The 18,690-nt window shown below is 42.5% G+C and overlaps 1 protein-coding gene and 1 long non-coding RNA gene across 3 annotated transcripts in view; both read right to left on the bottom strand.

The window, feature by feature from the left end:
• GRPR (gastrin releasing peptide receptor) overlaps nucleotides 1-6,248 on the bottom strand; it is a 37,285-nt gene extending 31,037 nt beyond the window's left edge. For both annotated transcript variants that reach the window (XM_025437285.3, XM_025437281.2), the window contains exon 1: nucleotides 4,701-6,248. In XM_025437285.3, coding sequence (XP_025293070.1) covers nucleotides 4,701-5,113 — 413 coding nt within the window. In that variant the 5' untranslated portion in view covers nucleotides 5,114-6,248. The remainder of the gene's footprint in view (nucleotides 1-4,700) is intronic.
• Nucleotides 6,249-6,409: 161 nt separating this feature from the next.
• Nucleotides 6,410-18,281, bottom strand: LOC125754667 (uncharacterized). The gene is made up of 3 exons (XR_007409408.1): nucleotides 18,050-18,281; nucleotides 7,243-7,290; nucleotides 6,410-6,972 (listed from the first exon to the last, which is right to left on the bottom strand). It is a non-coding gene; the product is annotated as an uncharacterized LOC125754667 (long non-coding RNA).
• Between the last annotated feature and the right edge of the window lie 409 nt (nucleotides 18,282-18,690).

The following is an 18,690-nucleotide window of genomic DNA, read 5'->3' as shown; positions in this document are numbered from 1 at the left end:
CAGTGAGAGCTTAACAGAAAGGAAGAGATAAGAAGCTGGTGACTGTATGAAACATTTTAGAGTATGCTTTCGGATGAATTCTGAAAAAGGAGCAGAAAAAGAATGAGAAGAAAAGTATGCAGGCTCTCTCTCTCTCTCTCTCTCTCTCTCTCAATAAATAAATAAATCTTTAAAAAAAGATTAAAAAAAGAAAAGTATGCATTAATTAACCATAATTTTAATTAATATTTATTGATCACCCATTTGGTCCAAGGAACCACATGAAGCACTGTGGGAGATATGAGAATATATAAGAAATCTCTGCCCTCAACATGCTTAATAATCTACTTGAAAAGTTAATACAATGAATATACCAGAGGCCAAAAATAGACAAATGAGTGAAATACTTCAAAAGAGCAAGATGAGAGAAGTCAAAGATAATTCATGTCTCAGATAATAAGCTGTATGTTTAGGGGAGGATTAGGAACTTGGGGCTAGAATGGTCCAACTTAGGGCTTTAAGGAGGAAGCTTGAACCATATTCAGAATGATAGGCAAGATGACAGACTAAAAAAAAATTTTTTTTAGAAATAATCTAGCTCAACTCTATTACTTTATAGATGATTCAACTAAGGCCAGAGAGTTAAGTGATTTCATCCAACTCCCTTAAATGGGCAGTAATGGCAGCAAAAGCCTAAAATGGAGGACCATCAATGCCCATTCCACCCATACATCACATGGGGAGTAGAGTCTTCTATGCTGGAAAGGAAAAAGCGTTCTGGAGAGTGGGCAGGACAGCATAAGCAAGGAAGCAGAGCCAGGAACCTGTCAGAATGACCACCACGGACGAGGACATCAGTGCGTGCATAAGAGGAAGAAGGCATGAAAGGAGAGGGCTCCAGGGACCAAGTGTGAAGGTGCTTGAATGCAAGTCTGCAATTGGTCAGCTGTGTGCAACCCAAAATTCTGGTTTCTGGGACTGCCTTGAAGTTTCTCTATGACACAGTGCAGCAGTATACACTTTTCCAGAAAACCATTACTCCTTTCATATTAACAAAGACTCAAGTTCGCCCTGGGGAAAGAAGGACTGCGGAAGGGAGATGGGGATGAGTCCTGGCATCGCTGGTGAACCACAGAGGGCAGGGATGGATGATTATCACTATGCCATTCCCACCTCAGAAACGCTGATTCAGGAGATTTTGGATAGGGGCTAAGAAGCTGTAGAGTTTTTGAGCTCCCCATTGGTTTGTGATGATCATCCAGTCTGAAGGGTCTTCTGGTTCATCCTTTTACCAACCTGTCAAATACAGACTAGCACTTTAGAAAACTCTTTGATTATCTTTACTAAATATATGCCCCCTGTGATCCAGGGATTCCATTCCCAGGCTTAAACGCAAGAGAAATAAACATGTATGCTCCCCTAAAAGGCATGAATAAGAATATCCAGAGTAGGTTATTAGAAACCCTAAACTGGAAACAACCCAATGTCCATCAGTATTAGAATGGATACATAAACTGGGGTATGTTCATACACTGAAATACTGCACAAGAATTAAAAAGAACAGGGCAGCCCGGGTGGCTTAGCGGTTTAGCGCCACCTTCAGCCTGGGGTGTGATCCTGGAGACCCTGGATCCAGTCCCACGTCGTCGGGCTTCCTGTATGGAGCCTGCTTCTCCCTCGGCCTGTGTCTCTGCCTCCCTCTCTCTGTGTGTCTCTCATGAACAAATAAATAAAATCTTAAAAAAAAAAAGAATTAAAAAGAACAAACCTTTCCTATGTGCACCAACACAGATGACTCTCACAGACATGATAAGCATAAGAAATGTGATTCCCTTAATATGAGATTAAAGAACTGGCAAAAATAATCTATGTTAATTGAACTCAGAACAGTGATTGCCTCTCTGTGAGAGTGGATATTAACTGGAACGAGGCCTAAAAGAAACTCCTGGGGTGCTGGAACTATTCTCTATCTCCATCTGGGTGGTGGTTATGTTGTTATGAAGACATAAGTAAAAATATATTGAGCTCCACACTTGTTCACTTTCCTGTACCTAGATCATACCTTATTGAGAAAAAAATATAGATAGAATGTGTGGGTATTTGCCCTACCATGAGGGTTATTATAACTCATGAGGTTATTATAAGACAACAATAGCTTTTTAAAATGAGATAAATAGGGGTGCCTGGGTGGCTCAGTCAGTTAAGCGGCTGCCTTTGGCCCAGGTCATGATCCCAGGGTCCTGAGCCCCGCGTCGGGGACTCCCCACTCAGTGGGAGTCTGCTTCTCCTTCTCCTTCTGCTGCTCCTGCTGCTTGTGCTCTCTTGCTCTCCCTCAAATTAAAAAAAAAAAAAATCTTTTTACAAATGAGATAAAGAGGGCAGCCGGGGTGGCTCAGCAGTTTAGCGCCACCTTCAGCCCAGGGCGTGATCCTGGAGACCCGGGATCGAGTCCCACGTTGGGCTCCTTGTGTGGGGTCTGCTTCTCCCTCTGCCTGTGTCTCTGCCTCTCTCTCTCTCTGTGTCTCTATGAATAAATACATAAAATCTTTTTAAAACAAATGAGATAAAGAGATAAGTACAGTTTTCTATTATTTAATTAGCTCAATACTTATTCTTGTCAAAATTGGTTAGATGCACTACCTATGATTCAGGAGATCCATCAGCCCCTTGAAGCCTTAGCAAAGCGTGAAAAGTTAGTTACATGGGAGCTAATAGTAGGGAAGGACACACAGTAACTATAAACTTGCTGAGAACACACCAGAGCTGCCAAAGGCTGTAACCCGGCTTTTGAAAGAGTCTTTCTGCTGATGGGGAATTTGGTCTACTCTGCAACTCTGGAAGGAGTCCCCTGCAGCTGCATCTTTATATTCCACACCCTCGCTCTCCTCTCTGCCCCCCCACCCCCACCCCAAGAAGAAGGTCAACACCCTCTATACCACTGCACCCCCAACCCGGAATCCAAACTCTTATCCTCCCATCAGGAAAACTAGCCTCCTTCCTGAGATGCCTTTGGTCATTAGTAATGAGCCATGGACTTTGTGCCAGCCCCACAGTTGCCTGTCCTGGGTCAACACGGGAAACCGCCCGTGGCCACTAGTACCTGGTGGGCTAATGTCCAGGTTAGAGCAAGCTGGAGGTGAGAGAAACCCTGGCCGGCCGGTATGATGTGCAAACCTTGTCTCCAGGCTATTATTTTTCCATCTTTGAAAATGAACAGTGTACTTCAGGCAGCTAAGTATAAACACATGTCTACAAATACTGATAACACTATCTTTATTTGTCTATTACTTGACAAAGCCAGATCACCTGGGGACTGTTTGTTCCTCTATAAAATGAAAATCCACCACCATATGTATTAAAATGTGGGACATTTTCTTCAGAGTATAAACTTTCAAGAGCTGCTTCTATGCCCCTCCTGGTACACTGTCAAATCCTTATGTATCTTCAACAGCATAACATACAGTGCATTTTAAGATAAAAACTTATAGGGGATCCCAGGGTGGCTCAGCCATTTAGCGCCTGCCTTCGGCCCAGGGCATGATCCTAGAGTCCCAGGATCGAGTCCCGCGTCGGGCTCCCTGCATGGGGCCTGCTTCTCCCTCTGCCTGTGTCTCTGCCTCTCTCTCTCTGTCTGTCTCTCATGAATAAATAAATAAAATCTTAAAAAAAAAAAAAACTTATAGTCTCTGGTTCATTGTTCCAGTTTTTCTTAATTTGACCATATCCTCCACGATGCTTCTGGAATCTATCCACTGCTACCTCAAATTTCTAGAGCTCAGAAGTATATGATATAGCAGCATTGTGTGTGTGTGAACAACCTGCAGATATTTTCTGACTGGCTCCTTCAAGCAAGTGTTTTCTTACATAATAGATGCTTGGTAAATGTTCAAAGAAGGAATATGAATCTTTAAGACAGAATAAATGAATTTTTAAGCAACATGTTCACACAGGAAATGCAGTTCACAAATACGAGAATTTCCCAGAATAAAACGCCGGACTCCCTCCCCCCACCAAAAACCCCCAAAGGCACTGTATATGGAAGTACATCAATAAAGATATTAAAATTCAAAATCAAACTTGAATGGAACTTTCTTGAGGAAAGAAAAAAAAAATCCAAGCAATGCTTGATTTCACTGAAGAGACACTTAGAAAAACCAGCTCTCTGGTTACACAGAGCCAAATACAAAATCAGCTGTGAGAAAAGTTAAATGGCCTGAGAAAAATAAACTTCAAGGAGATGCTGCTTATTTTCTCGTCTTGTTTATTTCTGAAAGAATATTTTGAGGAAGAAATTCAGTGGGACTTTTCTGTTGTCTGAAGACTTGGAATTGGTTCTAAGAAACATTTGCCTGGGGTGTAAACTCTATTAGGTGTGATATTTTTTTTCTCACCAGTCAATTAATTTTGCAGGGAGGGAGAAGTTAGGAAAAAGCAATGCTAAATCGATCTGTCTCCAGAAAATACACGTCAATCTTATGCTCAGAGATTTTTTTTTTTTTCTCATTTGTCCCCTTTCATCCCATCACCCACTCTGTTTTCTTACTTAAACCAATACGTCAAACTCAAGAAGTAATTCCCAGAAGAAAAACGTGCCTGGAAGGGAATCTGTGTTTGAGTAAAACTTCTGGTGCAAACAGCTCCATCTGCCCCAAGCTGGTGGCTCATTTACCAAGGGGTCTACTACCACCCTAGAGAGAATGGGACTTTCCTCCAGAACTTACCTGTCCGCCGAGAGAGCCGTGAGGGTGAAGACAGACACCCCCACGGAGGTGAGCTGTATAAAGGGGATCAGTTTGCAGCCGATCCTGCCAAATAGCCATCTGTCGGCCAGGTACCTGCTGGCGTCCACGGGGGCGCATGTTACCAGGAGGAGCAGATCTCCCAAGGCCAGACTGGAGATGAACAGGTTCGGCACGTTTCTCATGGCCTTCACTGTACAGAAGATCTTGATCAGGGTGATGTTGCCGACGAGGCCTATCAGAATGATGACCCCGTAGATGGCAGGGATGACATAGAAGATCCCTGGGTGGAACCAGTCGTCGTTCATGGGGAGATCTGCACTGTGATTGGAGACGTTGCAGTGCAAAAAGTGGTCCACTTCCAAGTTCAAAAGCAAACAGTCATTCAGAGCCATCCTCTAGGTTCTTTCCCACCTAAAAAGTGCTCTTAGATGCTGTTGCTTAACTTTGATTTTGTAGTTGGGTGAAAATGAGGATAAAAATCTATGCTGGGCTCTTGATCTTCTTTAACAAAAATACTCTGAGTACGTATAATACTATGGCATTCAGAGAGGTCTGGCGCTATTTTGATGCTGGTGCTGCTCTGGTCTTCACCTGACCAATGTGATACATAGCTAAATTCACTAAGTTAACAACAAAACAACAAAAAAGTCAGCCAGAAAGGGCTTAGAATTAAACCCACTCTGTAGCAACTCTTTCTACCCCCATTCTAGTCTGAGTCTCCCTGGCTGCAGTTTACTAAGAACTTTTAGCCGGCTATTTTCACACGGCATTTCCTATCTTTCCTGATAGTTAGAACCTGAAGGTTTAAAGTGGGTAGAAAAAAAACTGCACTGAGAAAGCCTCAAATCCTATAGGCAGGATGCTATGCGCGTCACCGACTTAACCAGCAAACGGCAGCTCTGCGGAGCTGAGGCTCTGCAGAGGAAGCAGGGCGACTTACAGAGAATGCCAGCCCCCTGCTGGACACTTCAATCACTGCCCAGGAGGCTGCTCTCCCCAGATGAGAATCGACCCCGCAGACTCACAGGTGCCCTGGGCCTCTCACTTCCCATGCGGCACCTGTGGCAGGTATTTAATAGGCATTACCAGCCCTCGGCCAAGGCACCGCTAATCTTGCTGATACTGTGCCCACGAACCCAGATAAAACTCACAGCCCAATTTCTCATCTTTTCCAATACGTTAAAGTTGCTATCAAATGAGGTCTGGATCTGAATTAAATGCACACGGATGCACGCGGGATGTCCATGTGTGAGCTGTCCCACCTGCCTTCCCAATGCCTCTTTGAACGCAGCTACTGAGGAAAAACAGGCGGGGGATTTGTGCCTTAAACCTTCAGTGACTGACATCTGGGAAAAGCCCAAGCAGAACACGCACACGCGCTCTTCCCCATAGACTTGCTGGGCCATCATTATTCCCTTTGCCAGGGAGAAATAAAATCGAGAGCCAGCTGCATTCTTAAATCTCAAAGATCAGTAGTCTTTTTCAGAAAAATGGGATTGTTCTCATTGGCTCTAAAAATTACACAAACTGGCATTGTGATGCAGTTATTTGCAGTTTTTTATGGAATGCTTGCCATGTTTTAGAGCGACTTTCCTCTTAAGCCCTAAGTGGGCAATGAACTGAAAGGACTTAGAGTTAGAATACCAAGGAATTGGGGAGTGGAAAGAAAGAACTTAGAGTTGATTGGGTGCCGGAAAAGGCTTTCTGGAGGAGGTACTACAAGTTTTGAGTTTGGACCCTTAGCCAACAACTTAAAAATATAGGACACGGGTTTATCTTCAAGACTTATGTGGAGCCTGCTCTTCCAGCGGCATCACCAGAAGTCAGTTACTGACAGGTACAGCCATTGAAGCTTTGGTTTTTCAGGATCCATAAGGAGTAAAGTAGCTTGCACTTGTCACCAGGCCAGAACCCACCAAAAAAGACTCCAAGTGCATTATGATAATTCCCATTGGCAGGTGACAACACTGAGATGGCCGCCACGCCCTGCCCTTCCACAAATCCAGAGGGCTTGTGCTCCCCTCAGCCAGTAAGAGAGAGTCTGATGCTGCACACCTGGAGTGGGAAGAGCTGCTCTGTCACTGGGTAAGGAGTCAATAACCATGAGCCTAGTGGTGTTGATCAGTTGCTAGCAGTAATACCTTAATAATGCAGTACATGGCTTCTGTGCTTCCGTCTTGACTCCTTCACGTACTGCCTTGGCAAATTGGGTAGGCAAATTACTTGGTGTCTTAAACTTCAAGCTCCTAATCTGTAAAATGGGCATAATTTGTGAAGTTAACTGAAATTGTCCCTGTTAAGCCTTCACAGCACTGGGCACATAGTGAATGCTCAATTAATATTAGCTGCTCTTACGATAGCTGTTACTACTGTTGTGGTTGAGAGAGATTAGTGTTTTTACTTTGGTTTTACTAGCGGTTTTACTTTGGAAAAGTCCAATGAAGTCAGAAGAGGGATTGACCTTGGATCAACTGGCAAAAGGTCCTACTCATACAGGTAAATCAGCAACTCCTCCACTTACTTGAAATACATTGATCACGTCGGCCAGTTTTCAGCACTGTGCAAGAGCCTGAGAAAAAGAATACGAAGATACATGTTATTACAAGATCCGTCACAATCCCAGCTACTCTAGCTCATAGTCAGAGGACCTGGTTTCAAAGAATAATGCAAGAAGCGTTTTCATGTAAATTCTGCAAACACTTCTGTTTGTTTTATACCAGATTAATAATTTTGCTTTTTGAAATTGCTATGGTGGCTTTCTTCTCTGACCATTTACCTTTCTTCCTCTCAACGATGATGATTGCTTCTAGCATTGTTTTTGGTCACCAGTATTGGAGGGATTGCCTCATATGAATGATGCCAAAACTCAGAGGAATTCACCACTTGTGGACTAGGAGAGTTAGTGAGGCATCAAACCACCCAGGGTTGTCCTGAAGATTTCTAAACTGCCTGGCTATAATATCATATTAAACCCACCATCTTTGGCCCTTTTGATCTTCTGAAAAATCCCTTGAGTATTGTTTGAATAGAAATAAACTCTGGCTTCTTAAAAAAAAAAAAAGTGGCACCAGTTTAGACCCCACTCCCTCCCTAGAATGAAGCAACTACCTTTTCTCCAGAGGTGGCATTTGATCTTAAAGGTTGAGTGAGTGTGTGGCAGGACCTTTGAACAAAGAAAATAGTATGTGCCTAGAATAGAGGCATAAAAGAAAGAGCACAGCAGTGAGCAGGGTACAGCTTTAGGTCCAGAAAGGTCCTGGATCTGAAGAGAGAGGTCGGGGAATGAGCTAGAGGCAGGTTTGGGGGACATCACAATGGATCGTGTACTCTTGTTAGGTTTGGTCCAGGGAACACATTTTTGGTTAACAAAGAAGACTTGTGGATGTTGTTTCCCTTTCTTTCTTTAGACACCCCCCTGGGTGCTGAGTCATTTCTTAATTCCTGGGTGCTGAGCCTCATTTCTTAATTCCAACTGAGCCATAAGTGTTTTTCTAACCATGTAAATTAAGCTGATGCTGATAGATCCTGATTTTTCATGGCTGGCGTTAGCCTTATGTGTTCCACGCCACTGTAGACTGTTCTAATCATATTTTAGGAGTACGGATATATTGAGGTTCAACACCTAATATTTTCTTGGAGGAAGGATGTTTTAAAAAGCTAATTAGAAAATTTTGATGTCATTTCAGCTAATAAGCTATAATGACCCTTTCCATCCCTACCGTTATGTGTCACCTTCCGGGAGATCATTAAACATATTCAGACGTTTGTTTAGCATTTCATTTAATGGTGAACAGGAGATGTTTTTGACTTATGAAAATGACATAGAACAAATATAATACAAAGCCCCTATCCTCAAAGACTTGTTTCCAGATAGGATTGAAGTGTGACTCAGCATCCTTTCTTATGTGTCAGGGCAGGGTGTCATTTCTATTTTGGTCAAGAGAGTCACATTTTCCATTCTTCCAGAAAAGTTGGTTTCCCATGAGACTTGAATATGGGGGTGGGGGCAATGACTTGGTAGAACTTGGGAGATGGTTGGACTTGACAAAAGTAAAGAGAGTGGAGACAAAGTCTCTTCCTACCACCTGTGTGCATGGCACTTTGTCTTCCAGTAGCTGGTATTCTTGGTGGAGTGACGATGAACATACACAGATATGATAAAGTAATTATAGAGTGGGTAGGGTTTGTAGGTGGAGCCAGAGTAAAGAGTAGGGAATGCTTTGGGTCTTTTTAAGAGACAGTCTGCTTGGAACAAAGGCTTGGAGGGGAGTAATAAATGAGAAATAAAGGAGACTGGATCTCTTGGGGGAGACTATATTTAAGGTTTCAGTTTGGATTTTAGCCTGTAACACACTGGTCCTTAAAAAAAAATAATCAAAACTGCCTGGGGTGTTTTTTAAAAATACAGATTCTGAGGTCCTACCCCAGACCTATTGAGTCAGAATCTCCAGGGATGAAACCCAAGAATCAGTGTTATTCATGATGTCCCCAGGGGATTTGAGCAATCTCCTATGCTGGGGACCAATGATGGTGGCAACCAATGATGCTGGCGGTGTGAGATTCAGAAAGCCTGGCAATGTGACAGCACTAGTGTTTTTCCCTTTGTGGAGGGAGAAGGTGAGCAAGGAAGCAAATTTAGGAAACTGTTGCTAGGAGCCCTTGCTACCAAGTGTGGTCCTTGAGCTAGCAGCATGTGTATCAACCAAGAGTTCCTTGGAAATACAGAATCTCAGGCCCCACCCCAGACCTCCTGAATCATAATCTGCATTTTGACAAAATCCCCAGAGATTCATGTGCACATTATAATAGTCTGAAAAGTGACAATCTAGGTGTTAGGGAGATATGGCAGAAAGGGTTAAGAAACCAGGGCAGGAAGTGGGAGCAGATGGGAAATGAATCTCAAGTTCAGAATGGAACCAGTAATTGGACCAATCTGAAGCTGAATGAAGAACCACGAATTGAGGCTTTTTGCCATCCCTGATAATGGCTGGGAAGTGTCCCAGACTGAGAGACAGATAAGCACTTTTTGCCACAATACAGGGGCAAGAAGCTCATTACAAACATAGGGAATATAGGCAATTAAGAAGCCCAAGATGGTGAATTTTTCTTTTTAGGCTCGTGACTCAGAGAATAAAGAGCAAGGGCAAGGAAGAAGCCACTGTGGAGAAAAATGCTGAATCTGGTTTTAGGTATACTGAGCTCACTATTTGACAAAGAGAAAATAAGGAGGTCAACAGAAATGAGAGCTGAAATCTGAAGTCAAAGAGGTAAATAATTAAGAACACTACCTGAGAACTAGCACACTGAATGCCACATCATAGAAATGTATAGAAAAAGACTTGCCAGGAATCAAGTACAGTCAGGCTTCAAGGACAAGGCGATGTGGTGAAAGTCAATGGGTACTGAACACAACTTCAATGTTACATGGTGGCAGCACCATGGAGAAGCTGCTGAAGGCTGCAGCAGCCCTTGCTTGAGAAGAATCAGAGATGTCACATTTTAGTGCTGCAGCAAGAACAAAAGAGACAGATGACTATATCCAGATCCTGAAAGGTTGGGAGCATTTCAAATTCCCTTCTCTTTTCTTAACATTCTGTGACTTTCATGGGACTTGGAAACTTAGAGGAGAGATCAGGGAAGTCTTCTGAAAAAAAGTCAGGTTTCACTTTGAGCTACACAAAGCTGTGGAAGGAAACGTGGCTGCTCAGAGAAAGCCTAACATAGAAGATCAAACTCTCAGTCAGAGCCAAGGCCAAGAGAACACTGGGCATGGTGGTTTGAAAATATACCCACCAGGTCTTGGTACTCTTCCCCTTAAGAGGTGAAGATTAATTTCCTTCCCCCTGAGTGTGAGCTGCACTTAGTGACTGGCTTCTAACAAATAGGACGAGGCAGCTGTGACAGTGTACAGCTTCCAAAATTAGATGACAAAGGATGTTGCAGTTTCCTTTTTGCACTCTTTCTGAATCACTTGCTCTGAAGGAGGTCAGACACCATACATGAGGACAGTCAAGTGGCCCTTGGATGGTGAGGAACTGAGGCCTCCTGTATATGGCTATGTGAGTCTTGGAAGTGGATCCTCCAGCCCCAGTCGAGCCTTCAGATGACTGCAGCCCTGACCAACATCTTGACTGCAACCTCAAGAGACACTCAAGAGTCAGAGCCACCCAGTCAAGCTACACCCAAATTCTTGATCCATGGAGATCGTGAGTTAACGAATGTTTTTCATTTTAATCCACAGTTTTATAGTAATTTGTTATGCAGCAATAGGTAACATCAGGTACTGGTAAGTAGAATGGATGGAGAAGGTGAGAAAAGAAAACCACCAAAAAGATACACTAAGACAGCAAAGAAATATCAGAAAAGGCAGGTGTTAGAAACCTGAATTGAACCTTGAGTGGTCAGGCAGGGTATGAGGGGGAGAAAAAGGATGGTCAAATCTAGAAAAGTTATGGAGACTAAAATCCATTTGTTGTTCAGTAACACCAAACCTTTTTTTCTAGATAAAACATGTATTTTAAAAATATTGTAAATGGGTTGAACTTTCTTATCCAGACACCATATACCTGGAAATTAGACAACTTATCTTCCATTCCCCTCTTTGCTCAGTGAGCTTGGGCAAATCAAATTAATTCAGTGAACATTAGTTGCCATTAATTCTCCCTCCATAAAACACAGGGGCATTTTCCCCTTGCCTATGCTCTAGGATGACCTGTGGCGTGCCTCGTGCGATGGAGAGTGGCAGCCTCCCTCCGCCCTCAGTCACCTCTCTTTCCAGCTGTTTCTTCCTTTCATCCGGAGAATCCAATCAGTACTGCCCTGGAATCCCTAAAACACATCCCTGTATTATTTCCCCCTCCAATAACAGATCTGACAAGATAAATGTTACTGGGAGGGATTCCTTTTTAAACATTTTATTTTGGGGATCCCTGGGTGGCTCAGAGGTTAAGTGCCTGCCTTTGGCCCAGGGCGTGATTCTGGAGACCCAGGATTGAGTCCTACATTGAGGATCCCTGGGTGGCTCAGAGGTTAAGTGCCTGCCTTTGGCCCAGGGCGTGATTCTGGAGACCCAGGATTGAGTCCTACATTGGGCTCCCTGCGTGGAGCCTGCTTCTCCCTCTGCCTGTATTTCTGCCTCTCTCTCTCTCTCTCTCTCTCTCTCTCTCTCTGCCTCTCTCTCTCTCTCCTCTCTCTCTTTCTCTCCCTCCGTGTCTCTCATGAATAAATAAATACAATCTTTTAAAAAACCCATTTTATTTTGAAATAACTTTAGGTTTACAGAAATTTGCAACAATAGTACAAAGAGTTCCCATATACCCTTCCCCCAGTTTCCTCTATTGTCAGCATCCACAAAGCTAAGAAATTAGCATGGGTACAATAGGACTATCTGAACTACAGATTTTATTCAGATTGCACCAGTCTTTCTATTACTGTCATTCTCTGTTCCAGGATCCAGTCCAAGATACCACACTCCATTCAGTCCTTATGATTCCTTAGTTTCCTCTTATCTGCAACACTTTCTCAGACTTTCCTGTTTGTCATGACCTTGAAACTTTTGAAGAGTACTAGTCAGGTATTTTGTAGAGCATCCTTCCATTTGGGTTTGTCTGAGGTCTTTTCATTATAAGACAGGGGAGAGAAACCACAGAGGCAAGGTGCTCTTCTCATCACTTCTATCTCAGAGTATGCCTTAGCTGCTGCTGTAATAAATTACCATGAATTTAGTGGCTGAAAATGACAGAAATGTATTCTCTTATAATTCTGAAGGCCAGAGGTCTGAAATGAGTCTTAACGGGATAAAATCAATGTTGGCAGCCCTGCTTCCTTCGGGAGGCTCCAGGGAGAATGGTTCTTTGCTTCTTTCAGCTTCTGGAAGCTCCCAGCATTCCTTGGCAGGTGACTACAATACTCCAATCTCTGCTTCGGTCATCACATTGCCTTCTCTTCTTCCATAGTCAAATCTCTCTCTGCCTCCCTCTTAAGATTACATTAGGCCCACGCAGATAACCCAGGATAATTTCTCCATCTCAATTGCAACTGCAGAGTTCCTTTTGTCACATAAGATGTGCCATATAACATAAACACAGGATCCAGGGATCAGGACCTGGATATCATTTGGGGCCATTACTTGGCCTACCGGAGGCTATGTGATTCATCAGTGGTGGTGATAACCTTGATCACTTGGTTAAGGTGGTATCTATCAGGGTTCTCCACTGTAGAGTTATTATTTGGGGGGATGGGTTCCTTTTAATGATCATTAGTATGACTGTGCTCATCCTAAAGTAATGATGTTGACACTGTGTAGCCACTCAACACCACTTATAATAAGTGTCATACTCTGCCAGACCCAGTTCTAGGCCCCACAATGGTCCCTACTCTTGGAGAGCTAATTGCCTAACTAGGACAACATTTTCAATTTCTTCAAGAAAGCTAGTTTATAAACATAAACAAGCTCTCATTTTAAATAATTAGACACTACCTGGGTGATGACCTTTGATTATATAGAGAGTTTCAGGTCATGTAAAAATGGAAACGAAATTTCTTATGGTTTCTGAAGTACAATTGGACTTTCTGTGACTATTTCCCACTATTATAAGCTCTCTTGGATTTTCTTCCCAAAGGTGGAATATTACCTCACAAGCAAACCAATAGAAATGCCATCGGGTTTCTCATGAGAAAGTCTGTTTTTTTTATTATGTTTCCAGCCAGCTTTATGGGACAGAAAAGGCTGGGATGCACCACCGGACTCTGGGTGCTCGTGTAACCAAAGTGAATTTCCACACCTCACATTTCACCCTTTTTCTTTGGTCTGTAAAATCTACACCATGCTCTTCTCTAAGGAAGATGCTAGGAAACAGGATTACCCATAGGTTTTTCTCCAGATGCCACTGTAGGACTTCAAACCCAGAGTGGTTCCATGGGAACTCACACTCGGCATAAAAACTCTGTTATTTTTACTCCTTCAAGGAGGCTCACCTTAAATTAACTCCAATTGTGTCTGAAATATATATTCCACCCCAGGTTCTTCAAGTCACATACTCATGAAATGGAATCGAGAAGTGCACAGGGTGTTTATCATTCACATGCTGCAGAATTCAAACTTTCCCTGGCCCTACCACAATATGTCAGAGGCAGAGTCTTATCCAAACTGCTTATTAGCTGCCCAGCTTTGATGAAATCACTTCTAAATTCTCTATGCTTACATCTTTCTTCATATATAAAAGGGATTTAAATGACATTAAAAATTTCCAGCTTCATCTCAGAGTTGCTGCAGATTCAAATGAGGTAACAAATATGAAGGCACTTAAAAAAGTATAAAGTCCTAAATAATTTCAAGTTACTATGTAGTAAATTATTGATAATTTTTGAGGTGTGATAATACTATTCTAGTTATGTTTTTTAAAGTCCTTATCTTTTAGAGCAGAGGTGGGGGTGGGTTATCAAACTTTTTCCTAAAGGGCCAAATAGTAAATATTTTAGGCTTTACGGCCCATAGGGTCTCTGGAAAAGCAGGCAATGGACAATAATGAATGAGCATGGCTGCATTCCACTAAACCTTAATGATAAAATAGGAGGTTGATCCATGGGCCAGAGTTTGCCAAGCTCTGTTTCAGAGAAATTTACTCAAAATACTTAGGGATGAAATGATATGATAGCCAGGATTTGCTTCAAAATCATTAAGTGGAGAAGTGGGTTGGGGTAAAAATGAAACAGGACGAGTCCTGAGATAATAATGACAGATGAAGGGTATAGGGCAGCTCATGTTATATGTGTCTGTTTTGTATAGGTTTTTAAAATATATATATATAGGTTTTAAATCCTCCACTGATAAAAGCTTGTACAATATCTAAAAGAGAATCTAGTATTAACGGGATTAATAATGTCAACCAAGTAACTATGCACATATCTTTGAGGCCTTGGCTTGTGGCATACATTGGAGCTTCCCATAAGGGTTGCAGGATCATTCTGGCCATTCAGAATAAGCCTTTCTTCTGGTCTACATCAATCTGGAGGCCCAAGATTGAGATGCCACGGAGCACGTATGATTTGGGATAGCACTGACTTCAGATTGGCCAGCAGATGGTCAGCCTAGGAAAATGCCTCTTCGATGCAGTGGGGAAATGGACTGATTTGCTTTTTTTTGCTACTCTCTCTCTCTCTCTCATCCTTTCCCATTCTTCCCCACAGCTGTATTAATGTATTTTTTTTTAAAGATTTTATTTATTTATTCATGAGAGACACAGAGAGAGAAAGAGGCAGAGACACAGGCAGAGGGAGAAACAGGCTCCATGCAGGAAGCCTGATGTGGGATTTGATTCCGGGTCTCCAAGATCATGCCCTGGACTGAAGGCAACCCTAAACCACTGAACCACCCGGGCTGCCCTGTATTAATGTATTTTAAATTCTGCTTGTGTCCTACAGAAGCCAAAAGAGTGAGATCAATTTTTAGTTCAAATTCTTTTCTAAGTAGGCATGCTAAAATGGGACTCTCTATCATGGGGTCAGAGAAACTAGATATGGCTTTGCATATATCCCTGTTTTTCTATATGAGTTATATGGGCTCAAATGATTATTCTAGACCCTTATGCAATAATTCTAGAGAGTGCTTTCTCATACTTCAATGACAGCTAACACTCCATTTCCCATCCCCCCCCTACTTGGAAGCTACTATACCAGCATTCACCTTTCTGTTTCTTTTAGCCAGTTTTCCCTTCCTTTTCCTCTAAATTGCTAGTGAATGAGTGATACCGGTTTAAGGGAAGGAGTGAGGACAGTGCACAGGGTGTTTATCATTCACAGCTGGGGCGCCTGGATGGCTCAGTCGGTTAAGCATCTGCCTTCAGCTCAGGTCATGATCTCAGGGTCCTAGGATGGGAGCCCTGCATTGGACTCTCTACTCAGTGGGGAGTCTGCTTCTCCTCCTCACTCTCCCTCTGTTCTTTCTCTCTCTCTTTCTCTCGAATAAATAACTAAAGTCTTAAAGTAAAAATAGAGGAGCTAACAGTGATTTAGATGCTTTATATGGGTGCCCCCATGGAGTCCTTACCCCCACACTATGACATAAGACTATTTACATCCTTTTTACAGATGAGGACACAAGGTATGAGGAGGGGAAGCAATTTGCCTGAACTTACATGGCTAGGAAGTGTGTTCTGATAACTGGGTACTTAAGCATCAGACTCCGTGCCTCTCAGGGGACAAAGCATAGAAGAGACCTCGGGGTTCTCCTGGGAGGTGAAATGGACAGATAGGAAGGAGGAAAAAAGTGTGCTGAAACACAAGTAAGTAGAAACTAGGGATAAATAATTGGGGAGCTGAAAAACAAATGGGAAAAAACACAGAGTCCAGCATCTGTTGTTTCTATTTCTTCCTCAGCAATGGCATCCTGTATTTTTTGTTTTTCTGTTTTTGGGCGGGTTTTTTTTTTTTTTTTTTTCTTTTTTCCTCTAGGGAAATAAACAGGATGCTTAGTTCCTGTCTCATGTCTACAGTTACATTTCTTTAATAGCAAAGTAATTAAGATGTAAAGTGGAGAGAAGCTCACTGGTTCCCAGTGGTGACAGGACCTCAAGTCTTCTCCCTCTTTTGATAAGATGAAACATCTTTATGTTTCCATAAAGCAAATTATGCACCATTTTTCTGAAGGTACTACTGTACTTCCGGGTAACTTTTTTTTTTTTTTTTAAGATTTTATTTTTAAGTGATCTCTACACTCAACGTGTGGCTCAAACTTACAATCCTGAGATCAAGAGTCACGTGCTCTACTAACGACTGAGCCAGCCAGGCACCCCCTGGTTGACTCTTAACAACAATGAACATTCCCCATTTCTGATCACATGACAGAGAGGCTACTTGTAGGATCAGAGCAAGACTTGATGTGTTGTTTTCTATTTACCCCTCACACATCCTCCTCCCTGTCCTAATTCCACCTCTGCATCCCTTGTCCAACAGTGAGGATACCACCTTTCAAAATGAACAGCTCAGCCATTCTACTGGGATTAGAAAGAGCTCACTCCAATCATCTAAAAATCCACTCCTTTTCATTCACTTGTGAACTCCACGTTTGATGGTTATGATTGACTATAGTCTCAATTTTCAGGGTCTGTATCATTGGAAGCAATTTCTGAAGCACATTCTCTTTCCCTAATCAAAGGCCTGAAAATATAGGAACCTTGCTTTTTTTTTTTTTTTTTCCAATTTTTGACGTTTCTTTTTTTTCTTGTATATTTTTTGTATATTTTTTATTGGAGTTTAATTTGCCAACATATAGCATAACACCCAGTGCTCATCCTATCAAGTGCCCTCCTCAGTGCCCATCACCCAATCACCCCATCCCCCACCCACCTCCCTTTCCACTACCCCTTGAGGAACCTTGCTTTTAATAGGAGATTGGCCAGACCCCCTTCTGCCCTGCCCCAGGCTGTGAGGCTGAATCACAGGTGATGCGTCATTATGGCTATAGCAAAGAAAGCCTGGTTGTCAAGCATCCAAAAAATAAAAGAATAGAAAGTTAATAACTCTGAGCAGGTTGTAACAGATGATGTTTATGGGCTTCTGAAGCATTTTGTTTGAGACTCGGTGACTTCAAATGGTCAGAGGAGCAGCACTCAATTAACAATTTTTAAAAACCTTCAATTAAAAAATCATTGAGGTGACAACCCTCAGATCAGAAGACGAATGAGCAGAGGCAATCCGAGCAACACAAACTGTACTCTGGAATAAAAATGCTTTCTGCCCTTTTTCAGAAACGAGGATATTAAAAAAGCAGGGCTAAAGTTCTTCTTTAGATGCAGCTGCTGCTGAGCCTAACCTGGATGCATTTGCCCCTTAAATTCCCACTCTAAACTTTGGGTCTTTTCAAGAGTATTTGTATATGGGAACATGTGCAGTTAGGGGATGGGAGTTACAACTAGCATTTGCTAAGTATTCACTATGTGCCAGGTGCTATTCTAAATGCTTCCTTCACTTTTGATTTTCACCCCATTAGGTAAGTATGTACTATTATTAGTCCCATTTTAAAGAGCAGGAAACCAAAATCCAGAGCAATTTTTATAATTTACCCAAGATTAGCACTAAAGCCAGATTTTTAACTCAGGCTATCTGCAAGCGTCCACTCTCTTAATACCATGTTAGTTCCATCAGATTTCTAGATAAGAATTCATGCTATCTGGAATCAAATATTTCTTAGATTTCAAAAAGAACCTCCCACCCCCCCCCCGCCCCCTTTACTATCTGAGGAAACTGAGACCCAGAGAAGTTAAGAGCTGGCTACTGTAAACTAATGTTGAGTGGTGGTCAATCAGAAATCAAGTCTCCTGTGAGCTTACCTCTTTCTCTTCTTCCATCTCCCATCCATAGTATTCTCCTAGGAGGCATTTCATTGGAAGAACCTGGAATTCAAGGAGAAGCACTTCTCAGATCTTCCTTCCAGACAAAATGTGTTGTTCAGCTACAGGGAGTATGGTTAGCTGAGAACTTCCAGGTGTTCAGTTCCTTCAAGATCCACGTTAACTTTTGAGCTGAGGCCATGGAATGAAGTCTGATCAATATACTCAACAGGCCTAGTGGGGGAAAGAGAGACAGGGAAAGATTCTTTGCTTCTGCCATTGATAAAGTTAATTCTGCAGCTTTCCCAGGGCCCTATTGTCTTCCAGTCCCTTTATTTTCCTCTCTCCTAAGTTTCTTTTCCTTTCTACTCCTTGATTCTCTGAAATGTGAAGTGGGCAACTATAATTGTTATGGCTCCTGGATTCCAGCCTTTGATGTTATTCATAAGGTCTGCAGGTTGGGGAGTGGAGGACAAACCTAAGCCAGTTTTTCCTCTGTTTAAAGCTTTCTTCCTAGTTCTCACTGCTGGGTGTCCATGTATGCACCCCGACATGGCGAGGAGCCAAAAGCATGGGTCTGAGCCGTGTTAAATGGATAACAACTGTGCAGCTCTCAATACCGTTTCCCCATATATGAAATG

The sequence above is a fragment of the Canis lupus genome, chromosome X, assembly GCF_003254725.2.
Source record: "Canis lupus dingo isolate Sandy chromosome X, ASM325472v2, whole genome shotgun sequence".
NCBI classification, from domain to species: domain Eukaryota; kingdom Metazoa; phylum Chordata; class Mammalia; order Carnivora; family Canidae; genus Canis; species Canis lupus.
Note: the sequence above shows the minus strand (reverse complement) of the source record. Positions and strands in the feature narration are given on the sequence as shown.